Source organism: Lathyrus oleraceus, chromosome 5, assembly GCF_024323335.1.
Source record: "Lathyrus oleraceus cultivar Zhongwan6 chromosome 5, CAAS_Psat_ZW6_1.0, whole genome shotgun sequence".
In the NCBI taxonomy this organism is placed as follows: domain Eukaryota; kingdom Viridiplantae; phylum Streptophyta; class Magnoliopsida; order Fabales; family Fabaceae; genus Lathyrus; species Lathyrus oleraceus.
The window spans coordinates 395,589,892-395,608,375 of NC_066583.1; the positions used below are offsets into that span (position 1 = coordinate 395,589,892).

The following is an 18,484-nucleotide window of genomic DNA, read 5'->3' on the forward strand; positions in this document are numbered from 1 at the left end:
TTGACGAAAGTTATTGACAATGATAAAGCTGCCGAGGCCGAAGCATCTAAGGGTAAAGGGCCGATGGTTGAGAAAGAACAGTCTGAGGATCACAAGAAGAGTATCACCTTTGAGGAAAGTCGGGAATTCCTCAAACTGATCAAGAAGAGTGACTTCAAGATTATTGAACAGTTGAACCAAACGCCTTCTAAAATATCAATTTTTTCTTTACTGTTGAGTTCTGAGGCTCACCGCAAAGCATTGCTGAAAGTTCTAAATACCGCTCACGTGATGCAAGATATCACGGTCGATCAATTTGACGACGTGGTTTCCAGCATCACCGCCAGTAGGTATCTGGGATTTAATGAAGCAGAGTTACCTCCTGAGGGAAAGGCCCGCGATAAAACACCACATATTTCGGTCACATGTATTGACTCTCTCTTATCCCAAGTCCTCATTGATACTGGATCCTCGCTTAACGTACTTCCAAAGTCCATATTAAGCCAGTTACAGTTCAAGGGGCCTGAAATGAGGACCAGTGCATTGATCGTTAGAGCTTTCGACGGTTCCCGAAGGCAGGTAATTGGGGAGGTCGATTTGCCTATCTGTGTTGGGCCACACCAGTTCGACATCATATTCCAAGTCATGGACATCAACCCAACCTACAGTTGTTTATTGGGTAGACCACAGATTCATGCCGCTGGGGCAGTCACTTCTACGTTGCACCAAAAGCTGAAGTACTTAATAGATGACAAACTGGTAATTGTGTGTGGGGAAGAAGATTTGTTGGTCATTAAACTCTCCTCCTTCAGATATGTTGAAACATATGAGGGGATCATCGAGGTTCCGCTCCACTGTCTAGAATTTGAAGATGTCAGTTCCGCCTCCGCCAACAACAATCAATCATCCACTACCATCCTATCCTCAGCAAAGAGTGCCAAGCAGACATTGGAGAAAGGCCCGCTTCCCGGTTGGGGTAAGGTCGTCAATGTGACATAAAAGCATAAGAGGTTTGGTATCGATTATGACCCGACAACACGCAAGGTGAGTCCGAAGAAAAAGAAATTTAACCCGGTCAAGTTCAGCAGCGCCGACTATCAAAGTGAGCATACCGTGGCGGTCATTGGAGAGTCTAGAGGTAACAAGCCAGGGGCACCCAGCCTCGTTCGCAAATGTCCTCCAGGATTCAAGCTTCCCAACTGGACAGCCACCATGATTCCTATGGTGTACTCGGAAAAAACGTAATGTATTTTGTGTTCTCCATCCCTCGTTCTCTCCCGAGACGAAAGGATAGCTTGTAAGGGCCCCCCATTTTTAAAAGTATTATGTGAATAAATAAAAAGTACTTTTTTGCATGAAAAACTTGTGTTCCCTTTCTTTCAGTTATTTTCCGTTTTCACTAAAAATAACGAAATGGAAAAAGATTTCTTTTTATTTTTCCCACTTTTTGTTAAAAAAAAGAAGCATACTAAAATAAGCTCATCATATACAAAGCAAATAAAACCATTGATTACGACATGGCTAAAATCAACTATGAATCTGGACTTCCAATCAACCAAGTTGAAGACGACAGTGAGGAAGATTGCAAATTGCCAGCTGAACTAGCACGACTCCTCGAGCACGAAGAGAAAGTGATTCAGCCATACAAAGAACCGGTGGATGTTATTAACTTGGGTTCTGAAACTGACAAAAAAGAGGTAAAAGTTGGGGATCTCTTGCCAAGCATGTACACTCCGAGTTGGTAGAATTGTTACGTGAATATGTTGACGTCTTCGCTTGGTCGTATCAATATATTCCAGGGTTAGACACCAACATTGTTGAACATCACCTATCGCTCAAGCCCGAATATTCTCCAGTCAAGCAGAAGCTCAGAAGGACCAGACCCGATATGGCACTCAAGATCAAGGAAGAGGTTAAAAACCAGCTAGATGCTGGCTTCTTAGCCATTTCTGAGTATCCGCAGCGGGTTGCTAATATCGTTCCAGTTCCGAAGAAGGATGGTAAAGTCAGAATGTGTGTAGACTATCGAGACCTCAATAGAGCCAACCCAAAGGATGACTTCCCTTTGCCTCATATTGACGTTTTGGTCGACAACACGACTCAATTATCCGTCTTTTCTTTCATGGATGGGTTCTCCGGGTACAATCAGATAAAGATGTCACCAGACGATATGGAGAAGACAACTTTCATCACACCTTGGGGAACTTACTGCTACAAAGTCATGGCATTCGGCTTGAAGAATGCAGGGGCAACATATCAGCGTGCCATGGTAACACTCTTTCACGACATGATTCATAAAGGGATTGAGGTTTATATGGACGACATGATTGCCAAATCCAGAACTGAGGAAGATCATCTGGTAAATTTGAGAAATTTGTTTGTCAGACTCCGAAAGTTTAAACTGCGTCTGAATCCAGCTAAATGTACTTTCAGAGTCTGATCAGGTAAACTCTTGGATTTCATAGTCAGTCAGAAGGGTATTGAGGTTGATCTCGACAAAGTTCGAGCCATCCAAGATATGCCAGCTCCCCGAACAGAAAAAGAAGTCTGAGGCTTCCTTGGGCGACTTAATTACATCTCCAGATTCATATCTCACCTGACAGCTACCTGCGAACCGATATTCAAATTGTTGAGAAAGAACCAATCGATTGTGTGGAATAATGATTGCCAAGAGGCATTCGATAAAATAAAAAAGTACTTGCAAGAACCACCAATCTTGGTGCCACCGGTTCCTGGTAGGCCACTCATTATGTATCTCATAGTGCTTGATGTATCCATGGGTTACGTTTTGGGTCAACGCTATGACATAGGCAAGAAAGAACATGTTATCTACTATCTCAGCAAGAAATTCACTGAATTTGAGACTCGATACTCTCTTTTAGAGAAGACTTGTTGCGTCTTAACTTAGGTTGCTCGACGCCTGAGACAATGTATGATTTGCCACACTACTTTATTGATATCCAAGATGGATCTGATAAAGTATATATTTGAAAAGCCTGTTGTTACTGGTAGAATTGCCCGGTGGAAAATGCTGCTAACCGAGTATGATATACAGTACGTGACCCAGAAAGCAATAAAAGGGAGTGTTCTGTATGACTATCTCGCTCACCTGCTTGTCGAAGGTTACCAACCGTTGAGGTTTGACTTTCCAGATGAAGACATCATGTTTATCAGAGACTTTACTGTGCCAGGCTTCGAGGTAAACACTGAGGAAGGCCCCGAACCAGGATCACGATGGACGCTCGAGTTCGACGGTGCTTCCAATGCCCGAGGCCATGGTATAGGTGTTGTTATCACTTCTCCAACTGGTTTCCACATTCCCTTTACCGCTAGATTGTATTTTGACTGCACCAACAACATGGGAGAATATGAAGCATGTATATACGGTTTAGAGGCGGAAATCGACTTGAGAATCAAAGTCCTTGAGGTATTCAATGATTCAGCTCTAGTAATCAGTCAGGTGAAAGGCGATTGGGAGACTCGGGATAGCAAGTTGGTACCCTACAAAGAGCACATCAGAAAACTGATACCCTATTTTGATGGAATCTCCTTTCACCATATTTCTAGGGAAGAAAATCAGTTAGAAGACGCTCTAGCCACACTGACATCTGTGTTCAAAGTCAAATGGAAGAATGAAGCACCATCCATCCAGATTGACCACCTAGATGAACTAACACATTGCCTAGCAATCGAGGCTGATCTTGACGATAAGCCTTGGTTCTACGACATAAAGACATTTCTAGAGAAACAGCAATATCCCGAGGGTATATCCATTACTGATAAGAAAGCTCTGAGAAGACTCTCTTCCAAGTTCTTCCTAAACGGTGATGTACTATACAAGAGGAATTATGATTCCGTACTGCTCAGATGGATGGATAGACACGAAGCTAGTACAATCATAAAGTCCATACACGAGGGCTGCGAGGGTGTACATGCGAAGGGTCCTGCTATGGCCAAGAAGATTCTCCAGGCTGGTTATTATTGGACGACAATGGAGGTTGATTGCTACAACTTTGTGAAAAGATGCCATAAGTGCCATATATATGGTGATAAGATCTTTGTGCCACCAACTCCGTTGAATGTTCTAACTTCTCCATGGCCCTTTTCTATGTGGGGCATCGATATGATTGGGATGATAGAACCCAAAGCTTCCAATGGACATCGATTCATCCTAGTCGTTATTGATTACTTCACGAAATGGGTCGAGGTTGCTTCATATGCTAATGTCACTCGACAAGTGGTTACCCAGTTTATCAAGAAAGAGATAATCTGCCGCTATGGAATACCTAGCAAGATCATCACTGACAACGACAGTAACCTCAACAACACTATGATGAGGGAGTTGTATGAAGAATTTACGATCGAGCACCACAACTCTTCACCATACCTGCCCAAGATGAATGGCTCCGTAGAAGCAGCTAACAAAAACATCAAGAGAATCGTCCAGAAGATGGTCAAGACATACAAGGACTGGCATGAGATGCTACCTTTCGCTTTACATGGTTACAAAACCTCAGTCCACACATCCACTCGGGCAACTCCGTACTCTCTGGTTTATGGAATGGAGGACGTCCTACCGATCGAAGTCGAGATTCTTTCACTCAGGGTCATCATGGAAGCAAATCTCGATGAAGCTGAATTGGTTCAATCTCGGTATGATCAGTTGAATCTAATTGAAGAGAAGCGTTTGACGACCGTCTTTCATGGTCAGTTATACCAAAGACGTCTCAAATAAGCTTTTAATAAGAAGGTTCTTCCTCATGCGTACCATGTTGGAGACCTTGTGCTCAAAAGGTATTCTGCTATTCACTCAGACCCGTGAGGCAAATGGATTCCCAACTATGAGGGACCTTTCGTAGTCAAAAAGGCCTTTTCAGGTGGGTCTCTAATCCTCACAATAATGGATGGGGAAGATTTACCTTCGCCAGTGAATGTAGACATAGTCAAAAAATATTATGCCTAAGAAGAAATGATGAAAGCTCGCTAGATTAACCTCCGCAAGGTGAATCTAGGCAAAAATGGCTATCCCGATAGACCAAAAAATGATTTGTCCATGCAAAAGTCAGGGAACACATATTAAGCTCGCTAAGCCGAAAACTCGAAAGGGCGGCTTAGGCAAAAAGGAGCATCCTGGTGGACAAAAAGAATTGAAAGATCCAGGAAAAAGTTAGGGATAAACGCATTGGCTATGATCCTTGAGTCTACACGCTACAAGCTAGATATCAGAGGGTCAAGGATCGATCCAATCACCGTCATCTGAAGCAAGGTCTTGGGATTCAGATTATATGGTAGACTAAGGCCAATGTTATAATCAATGGATAAAGTCATACAAAAATATTTCCCATTGCCATTTCAATTTTTTTTGCAACGTCCTCATTAAGGGCGTCTGCATCCTTGTACTCACGATATGTACAGATTCTATATCAATAAAATTCAGTTTATTCCATCAAACGTGTTTGTTCTATGTTTTGTTTGCAAAATAACTGGCTCGTCTTACTCACATAATGCTTTAAAATTCCGGGGAACAATAAAAAGCTACATTAAAGAGAAACACTTTGCATTACCGTTGAAACCCGATAAACCTGATAGGTGATCGGTGACTCAACAGGGATGTTACTTGAATACCTGTGACATTCAATCAGCTGGGGCACTATGGGGGACTCCAGCCTTTCAATATTCCTTAATAGGCGGGGATTCTGTAATGGCAGCATTGGCACCAATTAAAACTTCTCGGCAATCATGTTCTAATTCTCGATGACGAGTCAGAGTTCACACCACATTAAAGACTCATCCCTACATATGACAAACAAGAAAAAAAACATGCATCATAAAAAAATATGCATACATCAGGCACTGCATAAAACATCTTCTCCACACTGGTAGTAAAGCCAATCACCTGGTCCGGCAAATTTCGGGCACGTAGGTATTTAATTCTCTTCTACCTTGAATACCTGAAATGCTTCCGCAATTCTTGTATTTAGGTCAAAGAAGATTAAATAGGGGCAACTGTTGTACCCCTAAATTTTCCCTCCCCTTTCTCACCTATGCATTCAATCACTTGATCAGAAGATGACTTGCATACATTCATAACTCATCCACATGCATCATTCCTCATGGATTCAGAAGAAACTTAGGCCCATAAAGCTAGGGTTTACATAGACATCAAAGTCCAAAGGCATGGTCTAATCACATCATCAGCATATGGGATGTGAAACCCTAATGAGGGTGGTGAAGTTTTGATTTCAACAAAGGTGTGGCCAGACAGTCTAGGGCCTTCAGAGCCCTAATTCCTCAAGGCGTGACTTCATGGGGCTTCACCCAGGCCTTATCTTGGTCTCGAAAACCCTAATCAGAAGATGGGAATCAGATGAACTTGGTGGCCTCATTGTGTACTCACGATCCTTCAATCTTTACCCTTTGTCATTTTTTGCTTGGCCTAACCCTTCCTGGAGTATTGGTCTTGGTCCCAAGTTAATGATTCTATCCATATGGTTGGGGATATGCTTTTGGTAGTTATCATCTGACTATCCAAATTCCTTGTGCTTCAAGTCATTTGTTGGTCATGCCATTGGTACATGGACACTATGTCAAAACCCTAATCTTATGGTTTCATTTGATGGCTTTGTTCATGTACATTATCAGTCAAGTTATTTTTTAAAAGTTCAGGTCATAAAACAAAATAATTTGGAAACCAATTTCAAACCATTTGTTAATCCATTTCAATCCATTCCATGTCATTTTAAACCATTACATGTGATTCTACACAAGAAAATACAAAGTTTGACATTTTTGACCAATTATTGACTTTGGTCAACAATTGACTTTTTGGTCAACTTTGACCAAAGTCAACCCAAATCCAGAAACCCTAAATTTTCCCCTAATCAACAATTCACTGTCTATTTACAAAGAAAACACCAAGAAAATGTATTTTTGATCATTTGTTGACCTTGGTCAACAATTGACTTTTTGGTCAACTTTGACCAAAGTCAACCCTCACTTGCTCTTGACTATCCAAACTTGGCCTGGCCCTTTGCTTCAATGTGTCATCCAATCCTCATGTTTGTTGATGTTTTTTTGGTTGTTTCCATTGCAAGCAATACATGTGGTGCACCATATCATTTTGGCTTTTGAACTATTGATTAGTCGCCCTTGGCTTGCCCTTAATCAATGACCAATGAGTCATCTAACAGTCCAACCATTGTCCTTTGCTCATATCCCTTGGTTTAAACAAAACCTTACACATCAAACCATTGAAATGTGTTACCAAGCCCATAGGGACACATGACATGTTAGGCCTGCTGCTGCTGCATCCAGTTCAATGTCATGTTGCACCTTGCCTTGCTTGCAACCTGATAGTAGTACCATAACCAGCTGAACTTGCTCACACTTGCAGTTAATGGTGGTGATGGCTCATGGGAGATGCAACCTGGGAACTTTCCTGCAACTACAGGCCTACACAACCAAATGCTGCCATGACATGCCAAGAATCACCAAAACAAACAAAGCAATCCACAAACCAACCTACAATGCTTGCTGCAACTGAAACATCAATGTATCATGTCCATTTTGTGAGACTAAACCAAATTCTGCTAGTAATGTGCCATCCTGCAATCACCCGACCAACTTGCCAAGCATAATCACATGAAAACCTAATGCACAAACATGGTGGGAGTAAACCAAACCTTGAAACCTAACCTGATTTGAAATGCAGGATTTACCTGCTGCAGAATGAGTGATGCAAACCCGAAAATTGCATTCCTGCTTCATAACACAACCAGGTTAACAATTCAACATCACTATCCATCAATGCACAATCCATGAAGTGTTGTTGACTTACCATGAAGCTAAACCCCAAAACCTGTCTCCAACTCGGGTTGAACCATGCTCATAACCATTGAGACTCAACCTATATGCAATTGTTTGCATCCAGATCCCACATAAAGCATTGGCAAAGGTCATGATCATATTAATAGAATGTGACTCTACTGCACAAAACAACAGTGAGACATAAGGAACCATTAGCAGAGTGAGTGCATCACCTTGATGCAGCAGTAGGTTCAGCATGACAAGCATTTGAATTAACTCCTGAACACCACCACTCTCCAAGTATAAACTAGAAGCCATAAATAGGGAAGCATCAGAATCTGTTTCCAATGAGCAAATCATCCCACTGTAGAACCCGTTTTGTTGTAGCATATGAGTTAAATGGTAGAGGATACAAGGTAGCAATTTACAGAACTATATGCTATAACATGTCATGAACACAACAATTGGCAACAAACTGGTGCTTCAAAGCTACATACAACCATTCACCATAAATAAACATCAAGTCAACTTGCAGCAAGGAAATGGTTGCAAACCTAAGGCAGCCTATGAATCTGCAACAAACATGTCATAACTTCATACTAAACTTGCAAGGGCCAAGCCAAACCTCCAAAGCCTGTGGCAAGCACAACAGTCATCAAGAGCCATCAATCCAAAAATAAAAACCAACCATACATTACATACCACGAACCTGGGCTGACCTATTTGACAAAGCCATACATCTAGCCACTTGAAACTCATCATTACAAGGATGATTCCTGCAGCAACAATTCCTGCAACCAATAATGCAACAAGTACCAAGTATGAGCCAACATTGCATAGCATATGGCCCTAGCCAACTGAACTCATGATTGCTGCTAAAAAGTCACCAAAATAAGACATACCCCAAAGTCTACAACAAGCCAAATGGAACCACACAAATGCATTGGGTTTATATTACTTGTCACCATGAGCTGCAAGTCCTTGGTCCTGCATCCTGCTAGCCATAAACAAGATCACAACATGAGCTCACGAGCATTCCCTTGTACAACAGGACATAACCAATCAATGCCAACCTATGCATTTCAATAAGAAAATCAAACCTAACAACCTACCATATGCTGAACTAGAAGAAGGGTTCAACATGATTCATCGATGTGCATTGCAAAACTAGTTGTCGAAGCAGTGGTGCATGCACACCTCAAGGCCAAACATTCCCCAAGCTTGCATCAATAAGTCTACCATGGCTAAACCTTGAGTTGAGATGATAGGCCAAATCTACTCAAGCTTGCTGCAACAAAAGAAACAGGTAAGGGCAAAGGAATTGAATACCAGCAATGGGATAAAACTTGTGAAGCACTGAACCAAGTTTACGTACCAAAGTTATTATCAAGCTATTCAGCAATTCAAAGGGGAAAAAGTAAAGCCACGTAATCATAGCCAACAACATGGATAGAGTAGATGTTTTTGATTGACTGCATTTTATGTTAAAACACTTACTGTACTTAGATGTCTTGACTGATGTCATGACATGCTTAAGTAGTATGCTACAGGATTAGCTAATATAGGATTTATTGGATGTCAAACTGAATGTTATGACATTCATTCATGACAGCATTTTCTGGATGTCAAACTGAATGTTATGACATTCATCCCTGATAGCAGATGCTAAAGTATAGGCTAATTTTTCTATTATGTTTCAGTATTTATCTCAGGCTGATTTTCAGGAAACTAACAGTTGTGCTAAAATTAAGAAACCTAGCATATAGCCTATTTGTTAGCACCCTAATGTGTGGAAATTAGGTTAACTTGCTTAACCTTAATTTTAGGAATTCAAGTACAAGGCCCAAGTACTGCATTATAAAAGGATGGCAATCCTACTTTCAGCAACTCAGGGATTTGAAGCGTGAAGAATTAAATATATCATTATATATCCTTGCTGTACTTTCATTGTGTTTTGAATTAGGTTTTACTTGTGAGCCAAGAAATTATCACTTAGATGATTGCATTGGACTAGGGTGTTTATTGAGTTGTAATTGTTGTGTCACTCTAAGATTTTAAGCGTGAGTCCTGTGTTTCTTTATTAAAGCTTTTAAGCACAATCAAGTGTTGTTTGAAGTAATTCTTCACCACTGACTTTAAAATTCTTAATGGTTGTAATCACTGCTGTGATTGAGGGGGAGTGAGTAGGTACTCAGGTCTTAGTTTAGATTGAAATTGCATTGGGTAGGTCTTAAGTGATAGGATTAAACTGGTGGTTTAAGTCCTGAATTAATACCTCTTATAGTGGATTTCCTCCCTGACTTGGTAGCCCCCAGAGTAGGTGTGTTTGTCACCGAACTGGGTAAACAATTCTCTGTGTCATTTACTGCTTTTTACATTTACTTTTTGCATACATTACCTGTCTGCGCAGAATTGGATGTCATAACATCCCGTGTGACATCGATAGTCTGTTACTAGAATTTCAATTGGTATCAGAGCAGGCACCCTGCCTGTTAGTTTCTGGGTGAGATCTAGGGACGTTACTTTCTAGTACCATGGACAAGGATGTAGGATACTCAAATAGACCACCCATGCTGGATGGTTCTAACTATGATGACTGGAAACCTCGTATGATAGCCTTCTTGAGGTCTCTGGATAGAAAGGTCTGGAGAGCTGTCAACAAAGGATGGGAACATCCAACGAAGACATGTAAAGATGGAATCATTATGCAAATTCCTGAAGAAGAGTGGGACAAAGAGCAAGAAGCATTAGCCCTTGGAAACTCTAAGGCTTTAAATGCACTGTTCAATGGGATAAATAAGAACATTTTCAGACTGGTGCATCACTGTGAACTGGCTAAAGAAGTTTGGGATACTCTCAAAACAACTCATGAAGGTACCTCCAAGGTAAGGATGTCTAAACTCCAGATGCTGACTACTAAGTTTGAAAATCCGAGGATGAAAGAGGACGAGACTATTCATGACTACCACATGAATATTCTTGAAATTGCCAACACTTCTGGAGGCTTAGGAGAGAAAATGTCTGAAGAAAAACTTGTAAGAAAGATTCTCAGATCATTGCCCAAGAGATTTTCCATGAAGGTTACTTCTATAGAAGAGGCTCAAGATATTTGCAATATGAAGGTTGATGAGCTTATTGGTTCTCTCCAAACTTTTGAAATGGGATTGTGTGAGAATGTTGAAAAGAAAAACAAAAGCATAGCTTTGGTATCAAATACTGAAGAGGATTCAAAAGAAGGAAATATTGGAGGTGATGAAAGTATATCAGAAGCTATAGCCATGCTTGAAAGACAGTTCAACAAGTTCATAAAGAAGATTGATAAAAAAAGGTAGACCAAGTGTCAAGAACACGTCATATGACATCAGTAGAAGATCAAAATCTGAAGAAAAGTCCAACCAAGGCAAGGGAATCCAGTGTCATGGATGTGAAGGTTTTGGACACATTAGAGCTGAATGTCCTACCTTCCTCAAGAAGCAAAAGAAGGGACTATCTGTCACCTGGTCTGATGGAGACTCTGAGAGTGAAGCAGAAGGAGAATCTTCAAAACATGTCACTGCACTAACTAGTGTCTGTGCCTCTGATGATGACTCAAGTGGAGATGAACTTACATTTGATGAACTTGCTGCTTCATATAAAGAGTTATGTGTCAAAATTGCAGAAGTGTGTCTACAAGGAGAAAAGCAGAAGAAACTTATCAAGGAGCTGGAAGCTGAGAAGAAGAAGCATCTGACAGTCATAGATGATCTAAATGGTGAGATAACCTTGCTGACCTCTAAGCTAGATCAAATGACAAAATCCATCAGAATGCTGAATAAAGGAACTGACACTTTGGAAGAAATTCTAAAGGTGGGACAGAAATCAAGAACCATGTCTAACCAGACCCCTCAAGTCAGACCTAAGCAGAAGGCACCTAAGCATAATGCCCCTATCAAGAAACAATAATGGGTTGCTAGAATAACTCACACATCTCTAAGGGCATCTACCAAAGAAGACTGGTATTTTGATAGTGGTTGCTCAAGACATATGACTGGGATGAATAACTTATTGGTAGATATACAACCTCATACTACCAGTTGTCGCATTACGCGAAAAACCGGCGGGAAACAAGAACAACAGAGCCGCCACCGTGCGTTATTTATCCCAAAAGAGGGAAAGGAAACGCTCAGAGTAAACCTGGAGAAGACATGGTCTTGCGACCAAAGAGAATGGGATCGGGAGTCGGTTATGCGAAGGGAAGGTATTAGCACCCCTACGCATCCGTCGTACTCGACGGGATCCACGCACAATAGGAAGGAAAAATGGTTGCTAAAACGCTGCTCATAAACACACAAACTGGCTGAAAGAGACACAAGAAAACAGACTGAAACTGACTCGGCAGGATGTCGCATCCTGGGCCTACTTAGTCTATCAGGCATAGACATCAGAGTCGAAGTAGTTCGGACTGGGGAAACGACACATGCTCGCTAGGATATCGCATCCTATGCATACGTATCTCCTTGGACGAAGGAGAATCAGAGCATTCGTAGCTCGGCTGACACGCACGCAAACAAACACAGGCAAAGGCAAACGTGGAGCCTGAATGCCAATCACTGGATTTACATCAGCATCCGAACCAACAAACACACAGGAAACCAACTGCCAATCGCTGGGCTTACATCAGCATCCGAACCAAAACACACGCAAGGGTGGTTAAGACACAAAGGGTTGAAAAAAGAAAAAGGGCGAACACGCGAACTAATAGGGAGACTAGAGCTCGAGCCTAATAGTTGCCACGCAAACAAAAAGAGACGCTGAGACGTCAGAAGGAACACAAAGGTTGAAAGGACAAACTAATAGGGAGACTAGAGCTCGAGCCTAATAGTTGCCAAACACACACAAAAAAAGAAAAAAAGGCGCCCGGAGAGATCAGCTCATCTCCTGCCTACGTACCTCATCTGGTATGAGGATCAGGGCGACGTAGTTCCCCTACGGAGGGAAAAAGGACTAGCCTAACCAGATAACAGAGGGAGACACAACACTAGGGAGACTACGACTCGAGCCTAGATGTTGTCATGCAAAGTCGTCCCTAAGTTAAGGTTTCTAGCTAACTTGCACAGGAAGCAAGCCTATCCTAAACATGACTTGCACAGGAAGCAAGCCACACCTAACCTAACTTGCACAGGAAGAAGAAGGGTCTCGATTGCAACTAGGGCAAGAGAAAGGGGAGGTCTCAATCGCAACGAGGGCGAGAGAAGAGAATTAGTGTTAGTTGTTAGTCAAACTCGACAAGACATCGCATCTCGTGCCTACGTATCTCATCTGGACATGAGAATCAGAGTTGCCGTAGTTCGGCTAACTACGGGGAATAAGGGTCTCGATTGCAACTAGGGCAAGAGAAAGGGAAAGTCTCGATCGCAACGAGGGCGAGAGAAAGGATCGCAACGAGGGCGAAAGCAAACAAGGATTAGTTGTTAGTCAAACTCGACAAGACATCGCATCTCGTGCCTACGTATCTCATCTGGACATGAGAATCAGAGTTGCTGTAGTTCGGCTAACTACGGGGAATAAGGGTCTCGATTGCAACTAGGGCAAGAGAAAGGGAAAGTCTCGATCGCAACGAGGGCGAGAGAAAGGATCGCAACGAGGGCGAAAGCAAACAAGGATTAGTTGTTAGTCAAACTCGACAAGACATCGCATCTCGTGCCTACGTATCTCATCTGGACATGAGAATCAGAGTTGCCGTAGTTCGGCTAAACTATTCCTGTTGGTTTGTGTATTTTAAGTGGACAACGTCACTGCACAATCTACCTGATGCTCGACCTTGGGAGACTTACTCATCTGTAGTAGAATGAGTTAACGTATCCTTAAGAGGGGATAATGTTTGTTTGTGTTTTAGGAAAGCCCAAGCAAGAAAGGAAGTCCTATACGAAGGAACCGTGCTACCTTAATTGACATGCGAACGAGACTACGCGGAGTCTAACAAACCTAGGGGATACAATCACACCACACAAGTACACACAAGCATAAAATAAACACACCAACAAGGGGCTCAAACATCAAGGTTAGGTTTTAATCGAGGGGTCATATCAACCTCAACAAACAAACCACTGGAACTGGGTAGTGTTAGCTCTTAACCTTGCCATTGAGGGGCTAAGGTGAAGCAGATGAAAGGAGATGAGGGGTGTGCCTCATTGCTCTTATCCCTGGTCAGGGAGAGCATTTGACAAGAATGTGTGGGTTCAGAAAGTGGGAACCCTTCTACACATTTGATATTGACTCAACTGTACAATTGTACAAGATCTTGGGTTTGTATCTGCAATGCATCAACACAGTGGTGTGAGCAAAGCAGATGACACACAGAATAGCAGGGGATAGGTTGCATATCCCTTGGGTTCTGCCAATTGCCTCTTCACTTAGGAGGTCTTTGAATATGTACAGGGACAAATTGTAAACATACACAAACATTGCCTCTTAAGGAGGACTTCAGACAGTTGCCTGGCCAAGTAACAGGCCAGGTCTTCCAGACTACATGAAGATCAGAAATATACCTCAATGCAAATTTCTTAATAAGCAAAGAAAAGCAAAAGTTCACAAGGAACTGAGCAACTAAAAGTACCTGAAATAGTCAAGCAAACATTAGTATGCAACTTCAAAACAAAGCAAAAGGAAACAGACATCAACAATTAATCATAAGCAAGTGAATGTGCAAGGCACAAGGCTCAAGGCATGTGAGCCAAGCCACCTACAAAACAAAAAAGTTAATCAATGATATTCAAGCAAGCTCAATCAAAAAGAATTGGTCTCAGTGGTCATTTGTTGATGAACCTGAAAACATGAGCTCAAAGGTGAGTAACAGGACCACTAGGGCAAGCCTAGGGTCAAAAGGGAATGAAAAAGTTAAAACAGCAAAGGGAAAGCATCCAAAATCATGTTCAATCAATCAAGAAACAATACCAATTGGTTTCACATTCATATCAATTATCATCATCATTTCATGAACAATTTAAGTCAAAGCATGGCATTTAGAAGCTCATAGAAGTCAACAGCAAGACTTGCATCAAAACCAATCTCAAACATTTCCAAAAATCATCAAATAAATCATGATCAATCACAACCCACAGCAAGGTAAGCATGTCAAATTTCATCTCATTTGGACAAGTGGAAGGCAGTCAATGAAAATCAGAAAGGCAAAGCAATTTTGAACATGTTCAAAGAAGTTAACCAAACATGCATCAACTTAGAAAAATCATAAATCAGAGATGGCATAAGATAAATGAATGGGACTAAAACCATGGCAAAGCTTAGGATGTCTAGTAATCTCATGTAAAATTTCATGTCCATCTAATAAAGTATGAGCATTTCACAAAACAAATGGGCACATGCATCACATAAGGTCAACATTTTGGTCAAACAGGGGAGAAAATCTCAAACAAATGGAAAATGCCATAAACAAATCCACAAAAAATCATATGCGAACTAGACATGTTCAAGCTCAATCATACAAAAAATCAATCCATTTGGAGGTCAATAGGCATGGCTATAAAAATCAACAAGTTGCACATCAATGGTGTGACACAAATTGTCACACCCTACTTCAAAAATTCATAACTCACAAACCAGATAAGATAAATTCATGATCTTTATACCAAAATCACCACAGAGATGTCTAGTTTATGCACAAAAAATTTCAAGTCCATAGGATAAAGCATGACTATTTCACAAATGATTTGGTGAAATGTGCAAAATATTGATACATGTCACAAACCCTAATGCCAAATAAAATTCACACGGGCACTATTTGAATAAAAATGCTCATAAAAAACTAGATGAAGAATGGAGAACAATGCAAAAAATCCCATCTCAATTGGATCACCCTTTAATTATTTATGAATTTTTGAAGTTTGTAAAAAAAATGAAATAAAAAAACGAAAATGCAAGGAAATGTTTATTGATTAATTATTTAATAGTTATTTTTAAAAAGAAGATGACACATGCCGCGCAGTGGACCGCTATCGTTCCAATTAGATGGGATTTCAGGATCCCAGCCAGTGGGGCCCACGGCTACTTGCACAAATGCATGGCCCACGTGACCGGCCAATCATACTGCTTCTTTTAGAAACACATGCAGGGAAAAACAAAGAAAAAGCAATGAATTAAAATGGCCAGTAGTAACAACAATTACAGTGCTCATGTTGCAGGAATGAATTTCCAGTACAAGTGTTCATCACTAAAAAAAACCCAACTCAAATTTTTTCTCGAAATTCAAAAATAAAAATACCAATGTGTGCATCTAAACATGCTCAAACCTAAACCACCCTCCATTAATCCCAAATCATGCTAAAATGGACAAATCAAGTAGAAATATAAATGAACATCAAATTTGGATTTCGTATTTCTCTCTCAATTCCTAACTGTTTCCTTCGATTCAAAGCTCAGTAAGCTCATGGCAAAAAGATCTACAAGATGTAGTTCATGATTTTAGAAATGGAGAGATTTGATATCTTACTTGATTTTGAAGAAATGAGTGAAACAGTTGTTGTTTTGATGTTTGGTGATGAAACAGTTGCACAGCAAGTTCCCAGGAAGTGAATGGATGAAGATTCTTTGCTCAGCAACCCTTGAAACAAGCCAATTCGAATTTTTCCATTGATGAGTTTGAAAAAAAACAGTTGTAGAATAGGCTTTACAGTTGGTGTGTGATGGTTGAAATGAGCTTAAGATGGGTAATGGATGGTGTAGCAAGCAAAGCAATGTTGACAGAATTTTCAAGATGGGAGAAAAATGAAAATTTGAGAGAGTGAGGTTTTCTGTGTATTCAAGAGGCTGCTAGGGTTGAGAATGACAGAAAAAATGGTTACTATACTCTGTTTAAGGTTGGCTTAAGTGGATGCTAAACATGATTTAGTTTAATGAAGCAATTTGCTAATTTACCACTTTTATTCAAATGGTGAGGTGTAATGGTAAAGGCCACGAATTTGGGCTTGTAACACAACCAATTTAACATGTCTGAACATATTTGAATGGCAAAGTGGATTAAAAATGGTTAAATCAAAAGTTCATAATTTCACTTCACTTAAAAATAATTCAAGTGAGTCAAAAAAGTCCATTTTGATCCATGAGGTTTTGGTGCATGAGGGTTACATTTTTGGAAAGAGGAGGTTAAATATGACTTGTTGGAAAAAACCTCACCAAATTTGGCCAAATGGTTTGAGAGATATGGCCTTTTGAAGTTCAAGAATTTTTGAAAATGAATTGATCATATCTTGCCAACCATACATGGGAATTGAGATTTCTTGGACTTTTTGAAAATGGGAGAACAAGATCTTCAACTTTCATGTTGGGCAAAAACTCATTTGAAGCTTGTATCATGATGTAAGCTTAGGCTCAAGAAGTTTCCATTTTTGGCAGTTAAAATCACAGGTCCAGTTTCTATTTTTGGAAATTTCTGATTTTGCTTCAAATTCTTCAATGATGATGTTTGCCATGTTATATGAGGCCTATTTGGACATGAATAAGCTCTCTCAAACCAAATCCATCCATCAAAACCATAAAATCAAGCCCAGTTGACCAAGTTTGACTTTTTAGGGTTTCTGACTGACTGTGCATGGACTGATGACCTCTGAGCATCCAATCTTTGACCTAAATACTTCAAATGGATCCCCAAGTCATGTGAACATGTTGGACCAACCCTAGGGCCTTGGCTCAATGAAAAACTCACTTGCTTGCTTGATTGACTGACCTCCTGATCAGTTTGACCTAATTCTCTTGGCTGGCTTGCACTTGAGCAAAAGGGACAATGCAATGTTATGCAGTGGACCATGTTATGTTATGACCTAATATGAGAATGTATGTACAATGATGGGTGCAAATTTGAGGTGCTACAGCTGCCCCTATTCAATCAGCTGGGAACCCGAATGGATGAGAGCAACGACTGTCAGACTTTCAGGGTAAACAGGGATTGAATACTAAGAACCGTAGAAATTTGCACTCTGCTGGGAAAATAAAAACAATGTCTGTCAGGATCGGCAAAGAAAAATCCGTCTGGACTGGAGAAAAGAAAATCGGCCTGAACACCGAAACAGAAAACATCGACCCGGATACCAAAATAAATGGTAACACAAGGATAACCATGGCTTGAGCGCCGTAAGTACATCGACCTGATCGTCGGAAACTTCTTCGGTCTGAATACCGGAAAAAACATAAGCACATCGACCTGATCGTCGGAAACTTCTTCGGTCTGAATACGGGAAAAAACATAAGTACATCGACCTGATCGTCGGAAACTTCTTCGGTCTGAATACCGAAAAAAACATAAGCACATCGACCTGATCGTCGGAAACTTCTTCGGTCTGAATACCGGAAAAAACATAAGTACATCGACCTGATCGTCGGAAACTTCTTCGGTCTGAATAACGGAAAGAACATAAGCACATCGACCTGATCGTCGGAAACTTCTTTGGTCTGAATACCGGAAAAAACATAAGTACATCGACCTGATCGTCGGAAACTTCTTCGGTCTGAATACCGGAAAAAACATAAGTACATCGACCTGATCGTCGGAAACTTCTTCGGTCTGAATACCGGAAAAAACATAAGCACATCGACCTGATCGTCGGAAACTTCTTCGGTCTGAATACCGGAAAAAACATAAGTACATCGACCTGATCGTCGGAAACTTCTTCGGTCTGAATACCGGAAAAATTGGCCTGAGTGCCAAAGC

At 40.9% G+C, this 18,484-nt stretch overlaps 1 protein-coding gene across 1 annotated transcript; it reads left to right on the forward strand.

Annotated features, from left to right (window-relative positions):
• Window positions 1-1,867: 1,867 nt before the first annotated feature.
• Window positions 1,868-7,455, forward strand: LOC127080970 (uncharacterized). Its single transcript, XM_051021254.1, has 4 exons — window positions 1,868-1,979; window positions 2,413-2,423; window positions 2,960-3,953; window positions 7,373-7,455. The coding sequence occupies exons 1-4, from the start codon at window positions 1,868-1,870 to the stop codon at window positions 7,453-7,455; spliced, it is 1,200 nt and encodes a 399-aa protein (XP_050877211.1).
• The last annotated feature ends 11,029 nt before the right edge of the window (window positions 7,456-18,484 follow it).

Excerpts from the sequence above, each read along its gene's own strand:
- LOC127080970 (XM_051021254.1), top strand. The coding sequence starts at position 1,868 with ATGGCACTCAAGATCAAGGAAGAGGTTAAAAACCAGCTAGATGCTGGC. Across the intron at positions 3,954-7,372 it reads CAAGAAGATTCTCCAGGCTG|TTAATGGTGGTGATGGCTCA; the intron begins GTTATTATTGGA and ends TCACACTTGCAG.